At 49.0% G+C, this 25,717-nt stretch overlaps 1 protein-coding gene across 1 annotated transcript in view; it reads right to left on the reverse strand.

Moving 5' to 3' along the window:
- LOC119521642 (CLK4 associating serine/arginine rich protein) overlaps positions 1-25,717 on the reverse strand; it is a 33,843-nt gene that overhangs the window by 4,192 nt on the left and 3,934 nt on the right. Inside the window, 12 exon segments of the mRNA XM_037820124.1 lie at positions 1,219-1,503; positions 1,619-1,674; positions 1,676-1,835; positions 2,845-2,886; positions 4,122-4,195; positions 4,288-4,366; positions 5,393-5,489; positions 6,439-6,587; positions 7,892-7,976; positions 10,615-10,694; positions 10,937-11,038; positions 11,531-11,628. Coding sequence (XP_037676052.1) covers positions 1,219-1,503; positions 1,619-1,674; positions 1,676-1,835; positions 2,845-2,886; positions 4,122-4,195; positions 4,288-4,366; positions 5,393-5,489; positions 6,439-6,587; positions 7,892-7,976; positions 10,615-10,694; positions 10,937-11,038; positions 11,531-11,628 — 1,307 coding nt within the window.

Raw genomic sequence — 25,717 nt, forward strand, 5'->3', positions numbered from 1 at the left:
TGAATGGACTCCTCGCACCACCCATCACCCCTAACCCAGCTTCACTTCTCACTCAACTAGATGCCCCTGTGCAGACTCCTCTGGGAAGTGAACTCTGAACTCTGGGAGTGTGGGCCCTGGCTGGTCTGGGCCTCCTCTGTATGCCATGCCCAGCTCTCTATCAAGGCTTGCTCTCAGGCTGCCATTCCAGGTGGGCCAGGGCCCCACCTGCCTCCCCCAGCTTTGCTCCTGTCGTCACCCTGGGCCAGGCCACCCCCTGCAAAGTGGGAAGCCAAACCCAGGTCACAGGCTGGTTCTGTTCAGGCTGTCTTGGGTTTTTACATAATTCAAGTTTGTTGTCAATATTGAGAAAACAAGAATTGTCCTTGAAAAATCCAGACTCTCAACTTCCCTTGAGAAACTGGAAGACGGGGCGACCCTAGGCCTGCCGCTGCGCAGCCGACGACGCCATCAGTGGGGACGTGTGCTCCCAGGTGCCCAGTGTCCACTGGGCCCGTGCTGGACCTGCCCAGCCCGCAGGCTGCTGACATGTGGTCCAGGAGCACAACACAGATAATCGTGCTGATGTCAGTGATGGCGCCGAGCAGGTGCCAGGTCCTGTCCTAAGCACTTTCCGTGCATTCACTTGTTGCGCCCTCACAACCCGATGAAGGGGATGCTACGATTATCATTATGGTACAGCTGGAGAAACAAGGTACGAAGAGTTCGCTAGTGGGGCCAGAACACAGGCCCAGGAAGTCTGCTCCGCAGTCTGAGTTCTCATCCCCCAAGCCATGCTTCACCCCAACCCCCTCAGAGAAGGGCACGGGAAGGGGACGGCTCCAGCCCCCAAGGACTCTCTCACCCGTCGGCAGTGCTCGCCTCTCCCCACAAAGGGTGCCCTTGGTGTTCTGCTCAAACGTGGGTCCCTCATGGCACCTACCTACAGAACACTCTGAGCATCTATGCCTGGGAGCCCCCCGACTGTGGAGACTGAGCCACTCATCAGAACACAGTCCCAAAAGAAGAGATGTGCGGTCTCCCCTCCCGACTCCTGAGTCCTGAGAACAGTGGCTGGATTCCACCCCCACCGGCAGGCTCCCTGAGAAAGGGCCAAGCCCATGCCTCTCCTCTCACTAGGGGGTCTCTGGGTGTGGCGGCCATGCCTCCTCCTTCAGGGTGTCACCTCCCTGAGATGAGAGCCCGTGCCCAGCCCTGGTCCACCCCACGCGCACCCACCTGCTTCTGCGCCGGGGCCCGTAGCCACCACGCCGGGTGGGCGAGCGGGAGTAGCGGTGCCCATCACGGGAGCCCCCACCCGAGTGGCGACGGCCACGACTGTGGGACCGTGAATAGCGCCGGGAGCGGGAGCGGGAGCGGGACCAGGAGCGGGAGCGGGAGCGCCCGTGGTGGCCCGAGCGGTAGTAGCCCCCGCCACGGCGGGAGCGGGAACTGGAGCGGGAGCTGGAGTGGGAGCTGGAGGTCCTCGAGGCCGAGGAGGAGGAGGAGGAGGAGGAGCGGCGGCTGCAGGCGGGGCACAGGGGGCCGGTCAGCGCAGCCCGGGGCCGCAGCCCCCCACTGCCCCGGGTCCCCCCCGCGGCGGCCGGGGCGTAGGGCGGGCAGCGTGAGCGTTACCGACCGGGCGCCCGCATTACGTCCCGGAGCGGGGCCGCCGGGCTGGGGGGGTGCGGGGGGGCTTCCCTGCGGCGGCCCCTGAGGCGGCTGCTGCCGCGGCTGCTGCAGCAGCCTCCTCGTCGCTGCCCCCAAAGCTGGTGATGAAGGTGATCTTCTCCTCCCGGCCCGGGGTCGGGGAGCGGGAGCGGGAGCGGGACTCGGAGCTGGATTCCGAGGGCGACCTATAAGTGAGAAAGAAGGAGGCGGCTCAACCACCCGGGCCCCAAGTCTGCCCTCCCAGAGGGCCCAAAGCACAGGGCTGCGCCAGGGCCCGGAGAACCAGCACCCACGGACAAAAGCTAGAGAGCAGAGATCCAGCTTTGCAGAAGGACTTGATTCAGGACAACCAAGCCATCTCACAATAACCGGGGAAGGAAATGCCAGAAAATTGTGTGGATTTGATGTGTCTATTAAAAATGGATGAGCAAAGGTATGTGGATTATATTTCAGTAATTTATTAAGCATCAAAAGAGAGATGAGTAAATCTATTGATTTAACATGGAACATTTTCCTCACTATATCAAGTGGGAGAAAAAGCAAATTATATATTAAACGTGGTACGATTCCATCTTTGTAAAAGACAAAGGAATCACCTGATATTACTAGCAGCTCCCATGCACTGAGCTCTCATCTGTGCCAGACATTTTATCTCGAGTCCCGTGTGCTGTCCCCTAAGCTCACAACAGCCCCCCCCCGACAGGCAGTATCTTCACCCCCATTCTGAAGAGGGAGCTGGGGTTCAGAGAGGCCCAGCCCCCTTCCCAAGGTCTCAGGGCTCGGAGGAGGGGAACTGGGGTGAGACTGGGGTATGGACACCCTCAGCCTGCCCCTCGGCCCTGGCGGCCGCCCACCTTGGCACCCAGGACATATGCACAGGCGGGTTCCTCCTGCTTTCTCTGGGAGTTGAGATTACGGGGGACTTTTGATTTCTGCCATGTTTGATCATGTATTACATTTAAAATCAGAAAAATAAGAAAAAAAAAGAGGCTCAAATTGAGAGAAAAGAAACAGAAATGGGAAAATAGGCGAACAATCTGGAAAACAGAAAATGATTCAGACCCACAGCTGAGACCCGAGTGCTGAGACACCCCAGAATACACCACCCCATCTAATGTCTTGACACGGCCGAGCAGGGAGCCTCCCACCCGCCTCCCCACCTCGGCCCTCCTTCAGGGGGCTCCGGGGACTCACCGCTTATAGGGGTCGTAGGTGGGGCTGTCTCGGCGGGCATAGCTATGGAGAGAACGGGGTGGGGACAGGTGGGGACTTGGGATCTCGGCAGGCATGGAACTGGGTCCAGCCCCCCAACCTGAGGCTCCACGGCTGGACACCAGGCAGTGACAGCACCTGCCCTAATGCCTCAGCCCACTGCACCTCGGATCTGTCCAGAGCCCAAACCTCGGTCCCCTCCCCCAACAACCGCCCAGACCCATCCTGACCCTCAGCTACAAGGCCTCCTTCCACAGCCTCGGTCCTGCTCGGCCTCCTGACCTTAGACCAGCAGCGTCCCTCCTCCTGCTCCTTGTCCCCAGTTCTGCCAGGTGTGGTACTGGCTGATAATGACTACGAGGATAAGGAAACTAAAGCAGCTAACATCCTAAACTTACCACGTGCCAAGCACTAAGTGCTGAATATAGGTTAACTCAATGACTCTTCACAATGAGCCTCTAATATGGGGGCCAGAGTATCTGCACACAAGGCTGAGGAAATGGAGGCCCAGAAAGGTAAAGCCCCGCACGGTCACACAGCTCATCAGGGAAGGAGCCGCGACTCAGAGCGGACAGCCTGGCTCCAGAGTCTGTGCCTCCACGCTCTACACCCCGTGCCCGGTGTGCTGGTGAGAAGCACGGTGCCCTTGAATAAGCGCTCTCCAAACCCTGCACCTGCACCACATCCCCCCAGCCCCCCGGCAGCCCCTCACTCTTCCTGCTCTCCTTTGACAGAATGCTTGAGGCAGGAGGAGGCTCTCCTGGTGGCCTCCCAACCCAGGCTGGGCTCTCCCCACCACCCTCTCGGGCAGGACACCCACTTCTGGCATGTGGCAGTGCCCCATTTTCCAAAGGAGGAAACTGATGCTCAGAGCTGGGCAGTCATTTGCCAAAACTGACAGAAGGAAGCAGCGGAGCTGCAGAGCCGGGGTGGGGTCCTGGGCCGGGGCCAGGTCCCTCAACTCTACTCTCGACGCCTCCTGGTAACAGCCCACCCAGCCTCCCCACTGGCTCCAGGGGAGTGTGAGGAGGGTGAGGCGAGTGGCCCGCAAGGACAGGGGTCCACATGCCCTGCAAGGCCACTCCTCCCTCCAACCTTTACTCGGGCCATCCATGGCCTCACCAGGGTGACTCTCCTCGAGCAGCAAGCCTGCCTCCAAGGAGTCTGACCGGGCCCTGGGGCCCTGCCCCCCACTCCCAGCCTCCTCAGAGCCCTCGAGCCTGGCACTGGCAGGGCAGGGGCTTGGGGAGCATCCCCACCTGGGCGGGCTGATCTTGCGGCCCCTCAGCCGCTTTTCCCGGAACTCTCTCCGCTGGCGCCGGGAGCGACGGCCCTGGGGGTGAGGGATGCCAGGCTGATGAGGGCTGTGCTCTCCCTGAGGTGTGCCCCTGCCACCATGTCCCCAGCCCTCGGCCCAGCCCGCACCGAGTACATGGCCTTCTCCTCCTCAAGGGCCTTGGCGTGCTTGATGGCTTCTGCCTCCTCCTTGTCTTTCCGGAGCATCCTGGGAGTGGGGTGAAGGTCACAGTGGAGTGTTCACCAGGGAGGAGGAGTGAGCAGGTCACAGGCAGGGTCATCAAAGGAGCTGAGGGTCCCTGCACCATTCCTGGGTCACTTTCGCTCATTTACTAATGACTTAATGAGCAACTACTGTATGTCAGGTGCTATTTTAGGTGTTGGGGATTCAAAAATCCTTGCCCTCATGGGCTAATACTCTAGGAAGACAAGACTATAAAGAAAGCAAAAAATGTGCCCAGTATGTTACATGGTGATACTCTATCTAACACAGAAGGGAGGCACAGAAGGGAGAAAGATGTGCTGGGAAACGGGCAGAGGCTGCAGTTTTCAACAGGGTAAGCAAGGAGGCCACACACAGAAAGGGGCAGCTGAAGAGACACTGGGGTGACAGAACCAGTGGGCAGAGAACAGCAGACAGGGCAGCCCTGAGGCAGGAAGCAGCCTCAGGTGCTCTAGGAGCAAGAAGACCCCAGGGCTGGGTGGTCAGAGCAGGGCAGGGGACAGCCCGGGAGACTCAACCTGTGGGCCAAGGAGAGGCCGTGGGTTCCTGAGCGTGGTGGGAGCTGTGGGAGGGTTCTAAGCAGAGGGTGCCACAATCCAAGCGGCTTTCCTCAATTTCTGCCTCACTGCCCTGTTAGCAGGACATGCTCTGTGAGCTTGTGAGTAAAGAGCTCACCCAGGGAGGCACAGGGTAGGCTCAACCAGCAATTACTGAGCGAGCGACGGAGGAACGAAGCCCTCCACTAGGGGTCGCTGTCCACCAGGCCCAGATCTGGAAGCTACTGCCCGAGAGGTGCCACTGCTCACGCTGAGCTGGGTGCAGCCTCGGTTTCTGCACGGGTGAAATGGGGCCACAAGTGCCCACTCCCAGGCTCAAGCCTGCATGTGTGAGAACTTTGGTGTGGGGCCAAGCACCTAGTGCCCAGGAGCAGGGGGGCTGTTAGCAGCAGGAACAATAAAGAGAGGCCAGGGGACCAGGGGGTGAGGAGGGCATCGGCGGGCAGGCCCCCACCTGACAAAGTCGCCGTCGGCCATGCCATAGGTGGTTGCCTGTTTGTTGAGATCTGCCACCTGCTCCTGGTTCAACTCGTCCACATCCACCTCCACGTCTGCACCAAGAGAAAGGCCGTCAGGGTCCGAAGCCCAGATGTGAGGTCAGGGGAGGGGGGTCAGTGCCCCAGGAGGTGGGGTGAAGGTAGGGCTTAGGAGGGGGGCAGGCGGTGCCCAGCAGCCTGGAGGGATCTTCAGGGAGGGACTGCATCAAGCCTGGCTCATCTCAATCTCCCCCAGGCTGGCACAGGGCTCGGCCCAGAGGAGAGAGAGGACAACAGCTGGTGGACCAGGACGGGGTGAGGTGGGGGGGCAGGGGGACAGCGTGGGGCACGGTGCAGGGGTCAAGTGGAAGAGTGAGAGGATGAATGAGGTGCGTGGATGTGGGGAGGAAGGAGCAGGGGCGGTTGGGTGGGGGCCTGAAGATTCTGGTGGGTGAAGGCAGGGGTGTGGCACCCGCGTACTGAGGAGCTGGATACAGGAGGCAGGATGCAGGATGCTGGAGTGGAAGGCGGGCTGGCGGACAAAGCTACGGCTCTGCCTGACGGCGAGTAAGGAGATGATGGCTAAGTGAGAGCCAGGACGGGACAAGAGACAGAGAGACAGACAGATGGACAGCCTGGTCAGTGGATGTTTAGGGAGGGGTGAATGGCGGCGTGGGGAGGGAACAGACAACGGCTGTCAGTGAATGGAGGTTTGTTTTCCAGAACAGAGAGAGCAGGAAAGACAGAGAGAGGTCCACCCAAGCAGAAGAGAACAGAGCCAGAACCCTGATGGGGATAATATCACAAAAACCATGTCCTAAAAAGGAGAAAAAGAGACACAGAGACGGGCTAGAGACGGAGGTGGGGGGAGGAGGCCAAGGGGAGGCAGGGCCGGTGCGCCCCAAAGCAGGGGAGGAAGAGAGACCGGGCGCGGAGTCCCGGGGCGCCCCGCAGAGGGTGAGGGACTGTACACAAAAACGATGCCCTGGGACTGGGGGTGGGGAGGGCAGAGAGGGGACCCCACCGATGTCGGGGATGACCTCATCTTCGTCCGAGTTGCTCTCCTCCTCTGCCGGCGACTCCTCCTCCTCCGGCTTCTCCGCCACCTTCTCCACCTCAGCCACCGTGCTGTCCTCGTAGGTATAGCCGATGGAAGCCTTCTTCTCCGCCAGCCTGGGACGGGGGAGCCCATCAGCCCGGGCCGTGCCACGGAGAAGAGGGCTGCGGACAGGTCGCAACCCAGACACCCGCCCCGGAGGCTGCTGCACTGCCCCCCAAGGCCCCACGCACCGAGCTCTCGCCTCTGGGCCAGGCATACACCCCCCTCAGCCTAGAGCCCTCTGCTCCCACCTGCTTGCCAGTGCCTCCCCTTTCCCAGGTCCCACCTCCAATGCCCCTTCTTCCAGAAAGTCCTTCTTGGCACCTCGGGCAGGTCAAGTGCTGCCCTGAGCTCCCCAGCCCTGCCCTCTCCAGGTCATTACTATCTGGGGATGGGTCTATCTCCCCCACTGGACAAGGAATTCTGTGAGGGCAGGGCCCAGAGTTATCTTGCACAATAATGTGCCGCCAGTTTTCCTCAGAACAGAGTTGGGGTCCAGGGAAGGGCTGAATTAATTTAGTCAACATTCCCTGAGGTCTCCCCAGGGCCAGGCCTTGTAATGGGCAAGGATCAGTGTCTTCAAGAAGCTCCATCAAGTCACACGAAAAATCTTCAGATGGAGATAAGTGTGTGCTTAGAACCACCAAGGAGGAAGCCCCCAGAACCTTTGGGAAGGGTCCCCGAGGAAGGTGCCCAGACCCTGAGTCGGGGTCATTGAAACAGTTTCCTTGGAAGAGGGCAGGTGAACCCTGGCAGAGGGGACAGTGAGCCTAGCCAGACCGGGATGGAGAAGAGAAGCCGCTCTTTGGAGATGGCAAGTTGGGTTGGGGAGGTCCCTGCCCCGGAGACCACTCCAGGGTAAGGCCCCAGGGGTCCCCAGCTAGGCCACAGGGACAGGCTCCACGAAGGCCCTCTCCACAGTGACACGAGCTACTGCTGACTGTGAGCTCCTGACACACTAGCACCAGGACAAGTGCTTTACCAGCTCAGTCTCCTGCAATCCTCATGACTCCAGGCAAGAGACCCCCGCTGGCCCCATTTCACAGAGCGGGACACCAAAGCTCAGAAAAGGAAGTCCTCTCTTGGGCCTCACAGTCAAGATTTCATCCCGGGATGTCTCACCACAGGGCCTGTGCTCCCCAACTGCACATCCCAACACCCCACAAGCAGAAAACCGTAACACACAACCTCCAGCAAACCCTTGCCCTCTGGCCACTGCTTCTTCCTCTAAACATTCACTAATTGAGCACCTACTGTGTGCTGCCACTGTCCTCGACTCTGGGGAGACAATGGTGGGCAGGACAAATGAGGTCATGCCCTGGTGGGGCCCACAGCCCTCCTGCCACCCCCAAGCCACCATGCCCAGACCCCGCCTCACTTCTTCTTCTCGTCCTCGCTGGGTCGCTGAAGGCCTCCATACAACTCGTCGATGTAGATTTGATACAGGCACTGCTCCTCCGAGACTACAGCAAGGCGAGAGGTGGCAGGTCAGAGTGGGCTGGGGACAGGGGAATTTGCGGGGTGGGAGGAACACGAGAATGCGAGGCAGGGTGGGGGTGGGGGTAGGAGGGTAGGTGCCACCCAAGTGCAGCTGGGGATGGAAGTGCCAATATCCAGATCATCACAAACTACATCTGGTGGGAACACAATCCGAGTACAGGCCTGACGACACCACCTACTCGTCATGTGACCTTGAACAAGTCATTTAACTCTCTGTGCCTCAGTTTCCTTTTCTGTAAAATGGGATTGCTGTTGAGGTACGAGACCCGACAGTGCTTCCATCATCATGGTTAGGAAGGCTTCTGGCTGGGGCCTTCCAAACTACAAGCCTGCTCCTGAGAGTGGGCCGTCACGTGGATCCCACCAGCCACTCTGCTGTGTGCTGCAGCTCGGTTTAAATGAAGTGTAGTTTGGGGTGCTCTGGGACCTCCTCTACCCACAACACCCGACTTGGGGTGCTCAGCAATGTACAGGAGTCTTTCCTGCTCTCCCCTACAGTGAGCCACAAGCCAGCCAGACCCGCCATGGGCCCCAGCCCTGTTCTCTGAGAGGTGAATGGATGAGCCGGGCAAGCCCAGATGTGACGCCCTGACGCCCGCCCATGGTCTCCAGAGCCTGGGAGCCAGCCGCACTGACCCCACCTCACCAGAGCTCTGCCTGCTGCAGCCACCTGGGCTTCTCCCTGCTCCCCCAGGGAGGCCGGCTCCTTCCTGCACAGGCCTCTGCATGTGCTGTTCCCTCTGCCTGGAAGCCAGCCACCCACTCTCGCCTCACCTGGGGAGCTCTTCACCCTGCACCAAGTCCAGTCTCGGCAGAGTACCTCTGTCCTATTTTTCTCAAGAATACCCTGCTCTCTGTGACAACACCACCTTGGTTTGTAATTACCCACCTGCTTACATGATTATGTAGCCACTGCCCTCTCCCCTACAAGATCCCTGATCCCGGAACAGTTCTGGATACACCAAGGTGCTCAGTAACTTTGTGAGAAGGAGTGAATGTTATGCCAGACAGAACTAAAGGAAACCCTGGCTCCACCTCCAAGGATCCGTGGGGCCTTTGGTAATGGCAAAACCAACAGGATTGACGATGACGAATTTCCCTGATTCTAAGGCCTCAAAGATTGCCAAAATTTTTGCAATCTCTGATTTCAGAGATGCAAAATTTTCTATCTACGAAAGCAGCGAAGTTGGGAGGGCTGGCTATGTGCCAGGGCTTTACACCACTGACCTCACCGACCCCTCCCAACCACTCCGTGGGGAAGAAACCATTAGGATCACCATTCTCCGGGGCGGGGGGGAGGCCAAGACCCCCAGTCTGAGGGACTAACTCCACAGGGAAATGCTGGGAAGGGGAGTGTGGTGGTTTGAAGCTAAGTATCCCAGAAAAGGACAGGTTTTTTTAACCCATTCCCATGGGTGCAGAGCTATTGTGAGTGGGACCTTTTGATTAGGTTGTTTCAGTTGAGAGGTGACCCACCCAATTCAAGGTGGGTCTTAATCCTTTACTGGAGTCCTTTATGAGGATGAAAGACAAAAAAGCTGAGAGAGCTCAGAGAAAGAAAACACCTGGAGAGAGCTCACAGAGAGAAACACCCAGAAAAGCTTAGATGAAAGCTCCTGGAGGAGCAGAGAGAGTCACTGAAACCAGGAGCTGAAAGCAACAAAACCCAGGAGAGAAGGACCAGCTGCCTTGCCCTCTGACAGAGGAACACCAGACGCCAGCGGCCTTTCCTCAGAAAAGGTATCATCTGTTGATGCCTTAATTTGGACATTTTCATGGCCTTAGAACTGTTAATTTGTAAGCTAATAAATCCCCACTGTAAGAGCCAACCCATTTCTGGTATACTGCATTCCGGCAGTGTCAGCAAACCGGAACAGGGAGTCTCGAGGCCTCAGAGGGCGAGTTAGGAGAGTCCGTCACGGGCCACAGTGGTTAAGGACACGGTCCTGGCTCAGACATGGGTGAGGGGACTCCCCCCACTTCTTAGCCTTTCCCATCCAGCTATAAAAAGGAGCATTATCCCTGGCTGGTTGTGTACATGTAGTGAGGAGACAGAAAACAAAACAGCCCAGGTCTGTCAAGGTCCAGGCCTCATAAGCCTGGAGGTGGGAGAAGTCTCTCTGAGCCTCCATTTTCTCAAATATGAAAGGGCAATGGTGACAACACTGGGCTTGACGAAAAATAAAGGACAGATAGAAACACTTGGTGAATAGAAAAACACTGTCTAAATATTAGTCTAAAACATGGAAAAATTTCCTCTTAAGAGCTGATATTCTATAATAACACACAGAGGGAAAAACAATGTGCTCTTGCTGTTTCCCCTATTTTTTAAGGAAAAAAGACCACAGAGTCAGAGGGCATGGAATGTGGCAAGGGCCTTGGCAGGAGCGCCTGGAGGAGCAGAGAGCTCCTGCACAGACTGCAGAGAGTGAGGCCCCACGAGGGAGAGAGATGTGGAGAGAGAGCCCACAACAGCTGGGACCAGAACCCAAAGCCCTTGAGTGGAAAGTACTTGGATAAAAATTTTCTCCCCAAATCTGTCCTTCCGATCTCCAGGGACCCTCACCCCCACTGCCCCTGCCGCCCCCAGATCACACTCACTGCCAGCAAAGTCATTCTGCACCAGGCCTCGGTAGCGCTCGTAGTTACATTTCCGCTCGTCCGACTCCTGTTCTGGGGAGCTTTGGGACGGGCAAGGGTCAAGATCTTTAGAGCAGACAAGGGGGAGACCCCACCCCAAGCCAGCCGGAAGAGGAATGAGGGGCCTGGCTCAGGCCCCTCCTGGAGAGGGTGAGATGACTCTGTGAGCCTCAGCTTCTCCAGGGGGGTGGGCTCCTCCCTGGGAAGGCAGGGGCTTGGGAAGGAAGAGGCGCTGCTGGCTCTGGCCGTCTGCCTGGCACCTCCTTCGGGGGAGGCAGCTTACATGGTGGTGAGCAGTGGGGGGGTGTAATCAGGGATGTGGTCCAGGTGGGCGCGGACGTCGAAGCGATCAATCATGTTGTTGGTGTCCCCCTGCCAGGGCATCCTGAAGCAGGAGGGGAGGGCAGGAAGCAAGGAGCTTAGGATCCCCCTTCCCCAGGAAATAATGTCCATTCCCTGCACCTCAGCCCCTCCGATCCCCACACTATGACAGCCCCCCCATCCCACCCAGCTCCACATTGAGGCTCCTGAAACCTAGAAAAGGCCAGCCATTAGGCAGCCCTGGGGAAACTGAGGCTTCAATTCTCGGAAACAATAACTGCAGGGAACTAGAACCAAGCCCTAGGGGTCGCTGGCTGTGTCCCAGCTACCCTGAAACATTCTTTTCTGGGAACCTCCTCTGCTACCCTGGGGCCTCCACCCCAACCCTGGCTGCTCTCCTCAGCCTCTGGGACAGTCCCCTTCACATGCAGGCCTCCGAGTGCCTGAGGGTCTGCCTGTGCCCCGGGGCTTCTGCTCTAACTGCACAGCCCCTGGTCCTCCCTGAGCCCCACCCTCACTCACAGCCACTGCTCTGCCCTCCCAAATGCAGGCTTACATGTTAACGGGGCTCTCGGCGGCCAGGGCCACTGCAGAATCCAGGTGCACCTTGCAAGCTCGGCCGTGTACCTGCAGGAACTGGGCTGGGTCCTTCTTCTGCAGGGACAGACAACACGGAGGTCACCACCCAATAGGAGGTCACCACCCAACCCCACACAGCCAAGCTTAGCAGCAAGCCCACCTCTGACATGAAGGAGGGCCGTGCTCAAGCACTAACCTGTACACACACCAGGGGTGCCAGAACTAACAGGGGCTGCCTAACCTCTGGGGACAGGGGGATCATTTCCTCCAAAGGAGGTGGTAAGAGGCTCTAAACTTGGACCCGATCTCCTGTACCACCAGGACAGAGACCTGCCTCTAGTACCACATTTCCAATGATATCACCCCTGACCAACAGGTCACAGGCCACACCAAGAAACAGGAAGAAATGGCCCATTCAAGGGAACAAATGAAAACTTCAGAAGAAACAACTAATTAAAGATACACAAACAAATGTCATAAATCAATTCAAGGAGCCAAAGGAAAATATGGATAGAAGTAAACTAAATATTGACATAGAGCTAAAGGATATTAAGAAGATAGTATGTGAACAAAAAGAATTAGAAAGTTTACAAAGGAACATTAGAGAACTTCTGGGGATGAAAAAACACAATAATGGAGATTAAAAATACACTAGAGGCATACAACAGCAGATTTGATCAGGCAGAAGAATCAGTGAAGTCAGGACAATCAAAATCATATAAGTGGAAGAGCAGATAGAGAAAAAAATTTTTAAAAGTGAGCAAAGCCACACTTCGTGTGGGATAAAACAAAGCAGACCAACATACACATTACAGGAGTCCCAGAAGGAGAGGAGAAGGAAAAGAGGGCAAAAAGAATATTTGAGGAAATAATGACTGAAAATTTCCCAACTCTTATGAAAGACCAATATACATGCCCAAGAAACACAACATATTCCAAACAGGATAAACCTTAATAGACCAACCCCAAGGCATATTAATCAAAATGTCAGGTGCACCCAGGGAAGTGAATCTCCCTGGCAACGTGGAATATGACTCCCGGGGAGGAATGTAGACCCGGCATCATGGGATGGAGAACATCTTCTTGACCAAAAGGGGGATGTGAAAGGAAATGAAATAAGCTTCAGTGGCAGAGAGATTCCAAAACGAGCCGAGAGATCACTCTGGTGGGCACTCTTACGCACACTTTAGACAACCTTTTTTAGGTTCTAAAGAATTGGGGTAGCTGGTGGTGGATACCTGAAACTATTAAACTACAACCCAGAACCCATGAATCTCGAAGACAGTTGTATAAAAATGTAGCTTATGAGGGGTGACAGTGGGATTGGGAATGCCATAAGGACCAAACTCCACTTTGTCTAGTTTATGGATGGATGTGTAGAAAAGTAGGGGAAGCAAACAAACAGATAAAGGTACCCAGTGTTCTTTTTTACTTCAATTGCTCTTTTTCACTCTAATTATTATTCTTGTTATTTTTGTGTGTGTGCTAATGAAGGTGTCAGGGATTGATTTAGGTGATGAATGTACAACTATGTAATGGTACTGTAAACAATCGAAAGTACGATTTGTTTTGTATGACTGTGTGGTATGTGAATATATCTCAATAAAATGATGATAAAAAAAAAAAAAAAAAATGTCAGGTGCCAAAGATAAAAAGAGAATTCTGAAAGCAGTGAAAGAAAACCAAACCATCACATACAAGAGATCTTCAATAAGATGCAGTGTCGATTTCTCATCAGAAACCATGGAGGCGAGAAGGCAGTGGTGTGACATACTAAATGTACTAAAAGAAAAAAAACACCAGCCACTCAATTTTTGTCTAGCAAAACTGTCCTTCAAAAATGACAGATTATAAAGCTTGTTACCACAAAGGAGACTTTTGCTAAGCCTACTTATAATTGTGCCTAAGAGTCTCCCACAGAGAAACTCTTTCATTGCTCAGATGTAGCTTCTCTCTCTAAGCCAACTCTGCAGGTGAACTCACTGCCCTCCCCACTATGTGGGACATGACTCCCAGGGGTGTGGATCTCTCTGGCAACATGGGATTTGACTCCCAGGGATGAGCCTGGACCCGGCATCGTAGGACTGAGAAAGGGGGAAGAGAAATGAAACAAAAAGTGTTAGTGGCTGACAGATTTCAAATGGAATCAAGACGTCATTCTGGAGGTTGTTATTATGCATTTTATAGATATCCCTTTTTAGTTTTTAGTGTGTCAGAATAGCTAGAAGGAAATACCTGAAACTGTTGAAATCTAGTATCCTTGATTCTTGAAGATGATTGTAAAACTATATAGCTTATATTGTATGACTCTGTGATAGTGAAAACACTGTGGCCCACACTCCCTTTATCCAGTGTATGGAAAGATGAGTAGAAAAAAGGGGGACAAAAAGTAAATGAATAATGGGGGGAGAAAGGAGTAGGAGATGTTTGGGGTGTTCTTTCATTATTTATTTATTTATTTATTTATTTATTTTATTATTAAATTCAGTTTTATTGAAATACATTCACACACCATACAATCATCCATGATATACAATCCACTGTCCACAGTATGATAACATAGTTATGCGTTCATCACCACAATCTATCTCTGAACATTTTCCTTACATCAGAAAGAACCAGAACAAGAATAAAAAAATAAAAGTGAAAAAAGAACACCCAAATCATCCCCCCATCCCACCCCATTTGTCCTTTAGTTTCTATCCCCATTTTTCTACTCATCCATACACTAGATAAAGGGGGTGTGAGCCACAAGGTCTTCACAATCACACTGTCACCCTTTGTAATCTACATTATTCTATAATTGTCTTCAGGAGTCCAGACTGCTGGGTTGGAGTTTAGTAGTTTCAGGTATTTACTTCTAGCTATTCCAATACATTAAAGCCTAAGAGGTGTTATCTATATAGTGCATAAGAATGTCCACCAGAGTGACCTCTCGACTCCATTTGAAATCTCTTAGCCACTGAAACTATTTCGTCTGATTTTGCATCCCCCTTTTGGTCATAATTTTATTTTTATTCTTATTTTCATCTATTGGAGTAATGAAAATGTTCAAAAAATTGACTGCAGTTATGAATGCACAACCATATGATGATACTGTGAACAACCAACTGTACACTTTGGATGACTGTATAGTATGTAAATATATCTCAATAAAATTGCACTAAATTTTTTTTAAAATGAGAGAGCGTTTTAGACATTCATAGGTAAACAAAAACAGAGTTTTTGTAAGACCTGCCTTACAAGAAATGCTAAAGGAAGTTCTTCAGGTTGAAAGCAAAGGACAGGGGATAGTGGCTTGGAGCAGCATGAAGAAATGAAGATCTCCAGTAAAAGTAATTGGATGGATAAATGCAAAAGGATATATACTATATCCTCAGTATATAACTCTACTCTTTATTTCCTATAAGATTTAAAATAAACTGAATAAGATAATCATATTTATTTGTAACAGACTCACAAAATATAAAGAGGTAATGTGTAACAAAAAACTTCATAGGCGGGAAAGGAGGGATGGAGGAGCAGAGACCACGTATATGCTATTAAGGTTAAGTTGGTATCTTTTCAAACTAGAAGGTTCCAGATTTAGGTTGCTTAATATAAACCCTAGGGTATCCAGAGAAAGTACTTGAAATATATACAGAAACGGAAATGAGAAAAGGATCAGTTACATCACTAGAGATCTACTATACACAAAAGAAGGCTACAATAAAGGAAAAGAAGAGAGACAAGAGATATGAGACATAAAAAAACAAAGGACAAAGTAATTACATTGGGCAAAAATGGATTAAATTCCCCAGTCAAAAGGCAGACACAGATGAGGAGAATGGATAACAAAAGCACAATCCAACTATATGCTATCTACGACAGACTCACTTTAGATCCAAAGACACATATAGGTTGAAAGTGAAAGGAGAGAAAATAATATTCCATGAAAATCATAGCCAAAAGAGAGCTGGGGTAGCTATCCTAATATTGGGCAAAACAGGCTTTAAGTCAAAGACTGTTACGAGAGACAAAGAAACACACTACACATTAATAAAAGGGCTACTTCACAAAGAAGAAATAACAATCTAAAGTATTTATGCACCTAACCAGAGTGTCCTAGAATACATGAGGCAATATTAACAAAACTGAAGGGAGAAAGAGACATCTCTAAAACAATAACTGGAGACTTCAATACACCATTTTCATCAATGGATAGATTATCTAGACAGAAAATCAATAAAGAAATGGAGAACTTGAACACTATTATAAATTAGCTAGACCTAACAGGCATATACAGAACCCTGCACCCTCAAACAGCAGAAAACACATTCTTCTCAATGGATCATTCTCCAGGATAGAGCACATGTTAGGTACAAAACAAGTCTCAATAAATTTTATTTTTTTTCAATAAATTTTAAAAGACTGAAATTATATAAAGTGTCTTCTCTGACCACAAGGGAACGAAGCTAGAAATCAATAACAGAAAGAGAACTGGAAAATTCATTAATATATGTCAATTAAACAGCACATTCTTAAACAACCAATGGATCAGAGAATAAATCACAAGGAAAATTAGGAAATATCTTGAGGCCAATGAAAAAGAGAAAAAACAACATACCAAAATTTATGGGATGCAGCAAAGGCAGTGCTAAGAGGGAAATTTATAACTCTAAATAGTTACATTAAAAAAGAAGAAAGATCTCAAATCAGAGACTTAACTTCACAACTGGAGGATTAAAAAAGAACAGCAAACTAAACCCAAAGTGAGTACAAGGAAGGTGTGCCAATTTGGATATATTATGTCCCCCAGAAAAGCCGTATTCTTTAATGCAATCCTGTGGGGTCAGACTGATTAGTCTGTTGATTAGGGTGGAACCTCTGATTAAATTATTTCCATGCAGGAGTGGCCCTGCCCATTCAGGGTGGGTCTTGATTAGTTCACTGGAGTATTTAAGAGAGAAGCTAATGGCCCACACAGACCCAGATGGTTGCTGACACTTGGAGATGCTCAGAGATTCAGACAGAAGGATGTTTGAAGAGGCTAAGCTAAGAGATGAAGCCCAGAGTTTGCCCTGGAGAAGTTGAGAGGACTCCCAGATGCTTAGAGAGAAATGCGCCAGAAGAACCAAGCAGAAAGCTGAGAGAAGCTAAGAGAGACAGAAGGCCAAAGACATTTTGGAGAAAGCCATTTTGAAATGCAACACAGAAGCAAAGGACGAGTAGACACCAGCTATGGTGCCTTCCCAGCCATCAGAGGTGTTCCGGACACCATTGGCCTTCCTTCAGTTTAGGTATCCTCTTCTTTTTTTTTTTTTTTTAACATTTTTTTAATTAAATTCAGTTTTATTGAAATACATTCACACACCATACAATCATCCATGGTATACAATCCACTGTCCACAGTATGATAGCATAGTTATGCATTCATCACCACAATCTATCTCTGAACATTTTCCTTACATCAGAAAGAACCAGAACAAGAATAAAAAATAAAAGTGAAAAAAGAACACCCAAATCATCCCCCCATCCCACCCCATTTGTCCTTTAGTTTTTATCCCTATTCCTCCACTCATCCATACACTAGATAAAGAGGGTGTGATCCACAAGGTCTTCACAATCACACTGTCACCCCTTGTAATCTACATTATTCTATAATTGTCTTCAGGAGTCCAGACTGCTGGGTTGGAGTTTGGTAGTTTCAGGTATTTACTTCTAGCTATTCCAATACATTAAAGTCTACGAGGTGTTATCTGTATAGTGCATAAGAATGTCCACCAGAGTGACCTCTCGACTCCATTTGGAATCTCTCAGCCACTGAAACTATTTCGTCTCATTTTGCATCCTCCTTTTGGTCAAGAAGATACTCTCAGTCCCACGATGCCGGGTCCACATTCATCCCCGGGAGTCATACTCTGCGTTGCCAGGGAGATTTACACCCCTGGGAGTCGGGTCCCACGTAGAGGGGAGAGCAGCTAGTTCACCTGTCCAGATGGCTCAGTTAGAGAGAGAGAGGGCCACATCTGAGCAACAAAGAGGTACTCAGGGGGAGACTCTTAGGCACCATTACATACAACTTTAGACTCTCCTTTGTGGTAATGAGCTTCATAATCATAAGGGCAAGTCCCATGCTCGAGGGCTCAGCACATCAAACCGCCAGTCCCAATGTTTGTGACAACATCAACACCAGTCCAGGTGAGGATGTCCAACACATCTGCACCTTCCCCCAGATCCTCAGGGCTGGGGAGGGGGAGGCTGTAAATATATTTTTTATTATCTGCCCAAATTACTCTAAGGTATCCTCTTCTTGATGCCTTAGTTTGGACACTTATGGCCTTAGAACTTTAAATTTGTACCCAAATAAATCTCCTTTATAAAAGCCAATCCATTTCTGGTATTTTGCATAATGGCAGCATTAGCAAACCAGAATAGAAGGAAATAACAAAGGTTAGAGCAGAGATAAATTAAACAGAGAAAAAAAAAACAATAATCAACAAAACCAAAAGTTGGTTCTTTGAAAAGATCAATAAAATCAACGAAGTCTTAGACTGACAAAAGAGAAAAGAGAGGAGACGTAAATAACTAAAATAAAAAATGAAAAGAGGGGCATTACTACTGATCCCACAGAAATAAAAAAGGATCATAAGAGGATATTATGAACAACTGTATGCCAACAAATTAGATAACCCAGATGAAATGGACAAAGTCCTAGAAGCACACAAACTGCCTACACTGACTTTAGAGGAAATAAAAAAGATTTCAACAGACCAGTCACAAGTAAAGAAACTGAATTAGTCATCAAAAACCCCCCAAAAACAACAAAAAAAAAAGCTGAAAAAGAGCCCAGACTTCAATTAGAGATATGAATGAAGCAGATTTGGCAAATCGGGCAAAAGGGTAAAGGTTGAAACTGACTGTGTGTTAAAACTTCACCTTCCATGTAAGACCAAGGAAGAGATGTTTATTTGGTATAGGATCTATATTTTCTAAACAATATAACTTCTACAGTCAGGTTGTTCAAACACCACACTTACATGGAACTTTGAATAGGAAGTGAGCTATGGTAGGTCTGTATAGGTTAGAGTGAAATAGCAACACATCCCAAAGTAATTTGAATGGAGAATAAAAATACATATTCGGGGCCCCCCTGAAGAGCTGGGGGAGGATGTGGAGGTGTTGGACTTCCTCACCTGGATTGTTGCTGATGTTCTCACAAACATTGAGGACTGACAGCTTGATATGCTGAGCCCTCTGTCTTGGGGCTTCCCCTATGAAGCTCGTTTACTGCAAAGGAGAGCCTGAACCTGCTTATAATTGTGTCTAAGAGCCTCCCCCTGAGTGCCTCTTTGTTGCTCAGATGCGGCCCTCTCTCTCTAAGCCACCTTGGCGGGTGATCTCACTGCCCTCCCCCCTATGTGGGACCTGACTCCCAGGAGTGTAAATCTCCCTGGTAACGCAGGATATGACTCCTGGGGATTACTCTGGACCCAGCATCATGGGATTGAGAACATCTTCTTGACAAAAGGGGGATGCGAAATGAAATGAAATAAACCTTCAGTGGCTGAGAGATTTCAAATGGAGTTGAGAGGTCACTCTGGTGGACATTCTTACACACAATATAGATAAAACATTTTAGGTTTTAATGTACTGGAATAGCTAGAAGTAAATACCTGAACTATCGAACTCCAACCCAGTAGCCTTAACTCTTGAAGATGATTGTATAACAATGTGGATTACAAGGGCTGACAGTGTGATTGAGAAAACTTTGTGGATCACACTCCCTTTATCCAGTGTATGGATGGATGAGTAGAAAAATGGGACAAAAACTAAATGAAAAATAGGGTGGAATGGGGGGGTGATTTGGGTGTTCCTTTTCCTTTTTTTTTTTTTTATTCTGTTTCTTTCTGGTGTAAGTAAAATGTTCAAAAATAGATTGAAGTGATGAATGCACAACTATATGATGGTACTGTGAACGGCTGATCATACATCATGGATGATTGTATGGTATGTGAATATATCTCAATAAAACTGAATTAAAAAAAAAAAAAAAAAAAACGAAGAAAAGCCCAGAACCAGATGGCTTCACTGGCAAATTTTACCAAACATTCTAAGAAGAATTAACACCAATACTGCTCAAACTCCTCAAAAATATGAAGAGGAGAGACTACTTCCCAACTCATTCTATGAGGCCAGCAATACCCTAATACCAAAGCCAAATAAAGATACCACAAGAAAAGAAAATTACAGGCCAATATACCTTATGAATATATTTGCAAAAATCTTCAAAACAAAACAAAACAAAACAAATTCAACAGCACATTAAAAGAATTATACATCATGGTCAAGTAGAATTTATTCCAGATATGCAAGGATGGTTCAAATCAATGAATGCAATGGACCACATCAACAGAACGAAGGAAAAAAAAAACATATGATCATCTCAGTTCATGCAAAAAAGCCATTTGACAAAATCCAGCACTCCTTCTTGATAAAAACACTTAGAAAACAAGGAATAAAAGGAAACTTCCTCAACATGATAAACAGCATACCTGAAAAACCCACAGATAACATCATAGTCAAGACTGAAAGCTTTGCCTCTAAGAATAGGAACGAGACAAGGATGCCCACCATCAGCACTAATATTCAGTATTGAGCCAGATGTTCTAGTCAGAGCAATTAGGCAAGAGAAAGAAATAAAAGGCATCAAAATTGGAAAGAAAGGAGAAAAGCTTTCCATTTTTGCAGGCAAAATTCTATATAGAGAAAAACCTGAAAAATCTAGAGCCAAGCTATTAGAACTAATAAGCAAGTTCAGCAACAGGGCTGGTACAAGAGCAAAAATCAGTATTGTTCCCATACACTAGTAAAGAATAAATCTGAAGAGGATAGTGAGAACAAAATTCCATTTACAACAGCAATTAAAAGAATCAAATATCTGGGAATAAATTTAACCAGGGATGTAAAGTAGTTATACACAGAAAACTACAAAATATTGCTAAAAGAAATCAAAGAACACTAAATAAATCGAAGCACACTGCATGCTCATGTATTAGAAAACTAAATATTAAGATGTCAATTCTACCCAAAGCGACTGACAGATTCAACGCAATCCCAATCAAAGTGCCAACAGACTTCTTTGCAGAAACAGAAACGTCAATCATCAAATTTATATGGAAAAGTAAAGGACCCTGAATAGTGCATCAAAGAACTTCAACATGAAAGTATAAAGATAACTTACAGATTGGGAGCAAATATTTGGAAACCACATATCCAATAAGGGTTTAATATACAGAACTTATAAATAAATCCTACAACTCAATCACAAAAAGATAATTAAAAAAGAGCAAAAGACTTAAATAGACACTTCTCCAAAGAGAAAAGATACAAATGGCCAAAAAGCACATGGAAAGATGTTCAACATCATTACACACTAGGGAAATGCAAATCAAAACCACAAGGCAATACCATTTCAAACCCACTAGAATGGTGACTATTAAAAAAATAATAATAATAACAATGCTGGAGAAGATGTGGAGAAATGGGAATATTCATTCATTATTGGTGGGAACGTAAAACAGTAGAGCTGATGTGGAAAAGTATGTTGGTTACTCAGAAAGTTTAGAACTACCCAGCAATTCCACTTCTGGTACATACCCCAAAGAACTAAAAATAGGGACTCAAACAAATATTTGCACACCAATGTTCCTAGCAGCATTATTCACAACTGCCAAAAGCTGGAAGCAATCCAAGTGTCCATCAAAAGATGAATAAACCATGGACTATAATTAATAGTACAGTTATAACGACATTCTCTCATCAACTGTAACAAAGGTACCATACTAATGCAAAATGCCAAAAATGGGGGCAGATAAATGGGAACTCTGTATGTTCTGCATGATCTTTCTGCTAACGTACAACTTCTCTAACAAAGAAAAAACAAGAAATTTTAAGGAAAAAAATAAAAGGGATATTAAAATCTTTCAAAAAATCGAGAAATATCTTGAGAGAAATAAAAATGAAAACACAACATATCAAAACTTACGGAACACAGTAAAGGCAGTCCTTAGAGGGAAAATACAACCCTAAATGCTTATATTAATAAAGAAGAGCTCAAGCCCTAACCAAACACCTGGAGGAACTAGAAAAGAAGAGCAACTAAAACTAAGGAAGCAGAAGAAAGGAAACAGCAAAGATTAGAGCAGAAACAAATGAAACAGAGAATCAACAAAACCAAAAGTTGGTTCTTTGAAAAGACCAAAACCTTTAGCTAGACTGGTCGAGAAGAAAGAGATGACACAAATAACTCAGAAAGGGAGGGGGAACATCACTACCAACCTCACAGAAAAAAAAGGGATCACAAGAGGATACTATGAACAACTGTATGCTAACGAGTTAGATAACCTAGATGAAATGGACAAATCCCCAGAAGCACACAAACTACCAACGCTGACAGATGAAATAGAAGATCTTAATAGACCAATAACAAGTAAGGAGATTGAAAGAGTCATTAAAAACCCCCAACAAAGAAAAACCCAGGACCTGACGGCTACACTGGTGAATTTTACCAAACATACCAAGAAGAATTAACTCCCATATTGCTCAAAGACTTCAAAAACTGAAGAGGAGGGGACACTTCCCGACTCCTTCCATGATGCCAGCACGACCCTAACAGCAAAGCCTACAGTGTCACCTCAAGCCTTGGCATCCCCCACATCCCAGGGCCACCTCTTCAGAGGCAGGTGTGAGCCCTGTGCCCCGGACCAGCATCTAAGATACTGCCACTGACTAAGCACAGGAAAAGATGCTCTCTGTAATGAGCCACCAGGGAAATGCAAATCAAAACCACACCGAGAACCACTCATTCCCACAGGGAGGGCTAGAGAAGAGCTATAAGCAAAAGGACAGACAGTAACAAGTGTTTACGAAGATGTGGAGAAACCAGAACCTTCACACACTGCTGATAGGAATGTAAAATGGTGCAGCTGCTTTGGAGAACAAGCAGGTCCTCAAAAAGTTAAGAGTTACCACAGGACTCAGCAATTCCACGGCTAGGTCTATACCCAAGGGACATGAGAACATATAAATGTTCCCAGCAGCACAATCCATAATTGTCAAAAGAAGGGAAACAACCCAAATGTCTATCAAGAGATGAGTGGATAACAAAACCCAGTCTATCTATGCAATGAAACAGCACTCAGCCATAAAAATGAGTGGCATACTGACGCATGCGACAATGTGGACGAGCCCTGAAAACGTGATATTAAGTGAAAAGAGCCAGACACAAAGGCCCATGTATTGGATGATTCCATTTATATGAAATGTTCAGAACAGACTAATCCACAGAGACAGAAAGTAGAGTGGTGGCCGCCTAACGTTTGGGGAGACAGGGAGTGACTGCTAACGGGGACAGGATTTCTTTTGGGAGTGATAAAAGTGTTCTAAAACTGATTGTAGTGACGATTGCAAGACTCTAAAAACCATGAAACTGTGCATTCTTAATAGGTAAATTGTACAGTATGTGAATTGTATCTCAACAAAGTTGCTTAAAAAGAAAGACACTGAAAATTGGGGAGCATGTTTCAATGTGGATGCCCCTCAGGCCTGAGCCCCTGGAAGCGGATGGCAAGTCCAGGTCATCAGATCAGCACCACAAAAAGGATAAAACCGAGCAGCAGCAGCTCCCACTGTGGAGCTGAGCACCATGCTCTGTTTATGTGGGATCTCAGAAAAACCCGAAAAAGTATCATATATCAGAGTCCAACCGCCCAGCCTTCCTCCTCAGCGAGCATCTCCACTCCCCAAAACATGAACGGGCCTTGTTCCTGGGCTCCCGGCTACCAGCCTTTCCCTCTCGGGTCCATTCTCCACGAGGCAGCCGGAGGGACTCCACTGATACATATTAGGCCCTGACCCTCCTCTGCTCAGAGCCCCTGCCTCCCTCAGAGTAAACGCCTGCTCCGGTCCGGCCCCTCCAATGTTTGCACCCCCACCCCATGCTCTGCTCCAGGCTCCCCAACTCCAGACCATCCCCTGAATGGTCCAGGCATGCCCCCTGCTCCCACTTCCGGCCCCCCGCACACGCTGTCCCTCGGCCTGGAATGCTCTTGTGCTTGGCTGCTCCCTCACTCACTTCAGATCTCCTTCTACAGGCTTCCTCACGGACCCTCTCTAAACAGCTCCCCCACCCCTTCGTTTACTCTCTGTCTCCTTAAGCCCACTTCTGTTTTCTTCAGGGCATCCAGCACCACCTGACAGTATACTTGAGAGTCACGCATCGTCTGTCTCTCACGCTAGAATGCAAATTCATGAGGCCTGATCTGCTTTGTTCACTTGTGTATCCCTGATGCCCAGAACAGAGCCCGGCACACAGCAGGCGCGCAGGAGCTCTGGATGCAGGAAAGAGCAAGCAAATCCCCTTTAACAGAAGCAAAGATTAACAGAGGAGAGACCCTTCAGAAGAAACAGTCAGCTCCAGGTTTCCAAGATCCTGCACTTCCTGGCTCCGTGTTTCCATCTCCCAGCCCAAGCCCCAGCCAGCAGACAAGCAGGACCATCCCGCTGCTGTAAGGAGCTGGAAAAGGATGTAGCACTAAGATCATCACAGCTGACATCTAACACGTGCTGATGGCAGGCTAGGCCCTGGGCTGTCACCATCCTCATTCCAGGCCTGAAGAAACTGAGGGCAGGACGGGCCCGAGTCCAGCAGGGGTGGTGTGGCCAGACATCCTCCATCCTGCAGCTCACCCGCCTTCCTCCACTTGTCTCGGGCCTCAGCGCACAGCTGCTCCCACAGCCCCGTGACAGCCCCTGGCCAAGTCCAAGGCCAAGGCCCCATCTCCGAGGCTGTTCTGGGACAGATGCCCAGTTCTCACAGCCAAGGCTCCAGGGACATTGTTTGCAGCCCTGACTTTGGCAGGTAAGGGGAAGCCATGGGCAGTGTTGGCACCGCAGAAGGAAAAAGCAAAGGGCTGGGAGTAAAATCTGAGTCCAGTCAATGAACCACTCCTGGCCTCAGTTTCCAAATCTCAAAACGAAGGACAAATGCTAACAGCTTCCATCTTCTAGGCCCTTACTAAGAGCCAGGCACTGAGCTAAGAGCTTTAGGTACATTTCCTCACTCCAACTCCCAACCACAGGAGAGAGGGTTTCCAGATGAAGAAACCAGGGCTCAAAGGTGAGGTTTACCTATCTGAGATCACACCAGTAATAAGCAGAACTAGGATGTGAACCCAGATGGGCCTGATGCCAAAATCTATTCTTAACCAATGGACTACCCTGCCTCCAGGATCAGATGGGGTCAGAGGAATTCATAAAGTCATTCGCTCATTACTCAACTGATAAGTAGGCACCTACTGCGTGCTGGGTCCTGTGCCCTGAGACAACCCCGGCCCTGAGCTTGTGGGACTCACAGGCCCCATACAGTGACAACCTAGAGCTGGCATGGGAAAAGTCCAAGGGGTGCCTGACCAGCCTGGGTGCTCAGGAAGGGCTTCCTGGAGGAGGAGACATTTGAGCTGAGACCTGCTTATTTCCCACTTCCATATCAACAGGGGACTTCTTTATCCTAGCCACTGATTTAAAAAAAAAAAAAAAGGACAGGAGAAACAGAACCAGGGTCAGCTAGGTGTGAAGACAGGGAGAGAGAGAGGAGGCACCAAAGAAAAAAAGGAGCAGAGAAACCAGTCTTCTCTGGCCACACTCATTCAACTTGCCACAATTTACCTTGGCTTCTTCAACACTCACCCCAAAACCTCCTCTCTCAGCTCCAGGATAAGAGGGAGAGAACCACATGGGCAGCCCCATCCCCTCCTCAGAGCTGTCGCCAGCCACTGCCCAGCTGCAGCTGGGATCTGAATGCTGATCACGTTCTTATGCAGGGACAATGGCTGCTAGTATAGGCCTGCACCACAAAGCACCCACAGACACTTGTTCTTTAAGTTTTTGCCCATCATCTGGTGAGAGGGGCTGGTCACCACCACTGTCCAGAGCAGGGGAAATGAAGCTCAGGGAGCACCCCCTGCTAATAGGGAGGGGAGCCTGGAGTCCCAGGCCTTCTGAGTGACCCAAATCAAACATTCTTTCCACTATACCATTCGTCGACCAGGGTACAGATCCCAGCTCTGCCCAGTAACAATAATTTCAATAATGAGAACAAACATCTACTGAGCAACAGTTACCC

This window comes from Choloepus didactylus, chromosome 27 (genome assembly GCF_015220235.1).
Source record: "Choloepus didactylus isolate mChoDid1 chromosome 27, mChoDid1.pri, whole genome shotgun sequence".
Classification (NCBI taxonomy): Eukaryota; Metazoa; Chordata; class Mammalia; order Pilosa; family Megalonychidae; genus Choloepus; species Choloepus didactylus.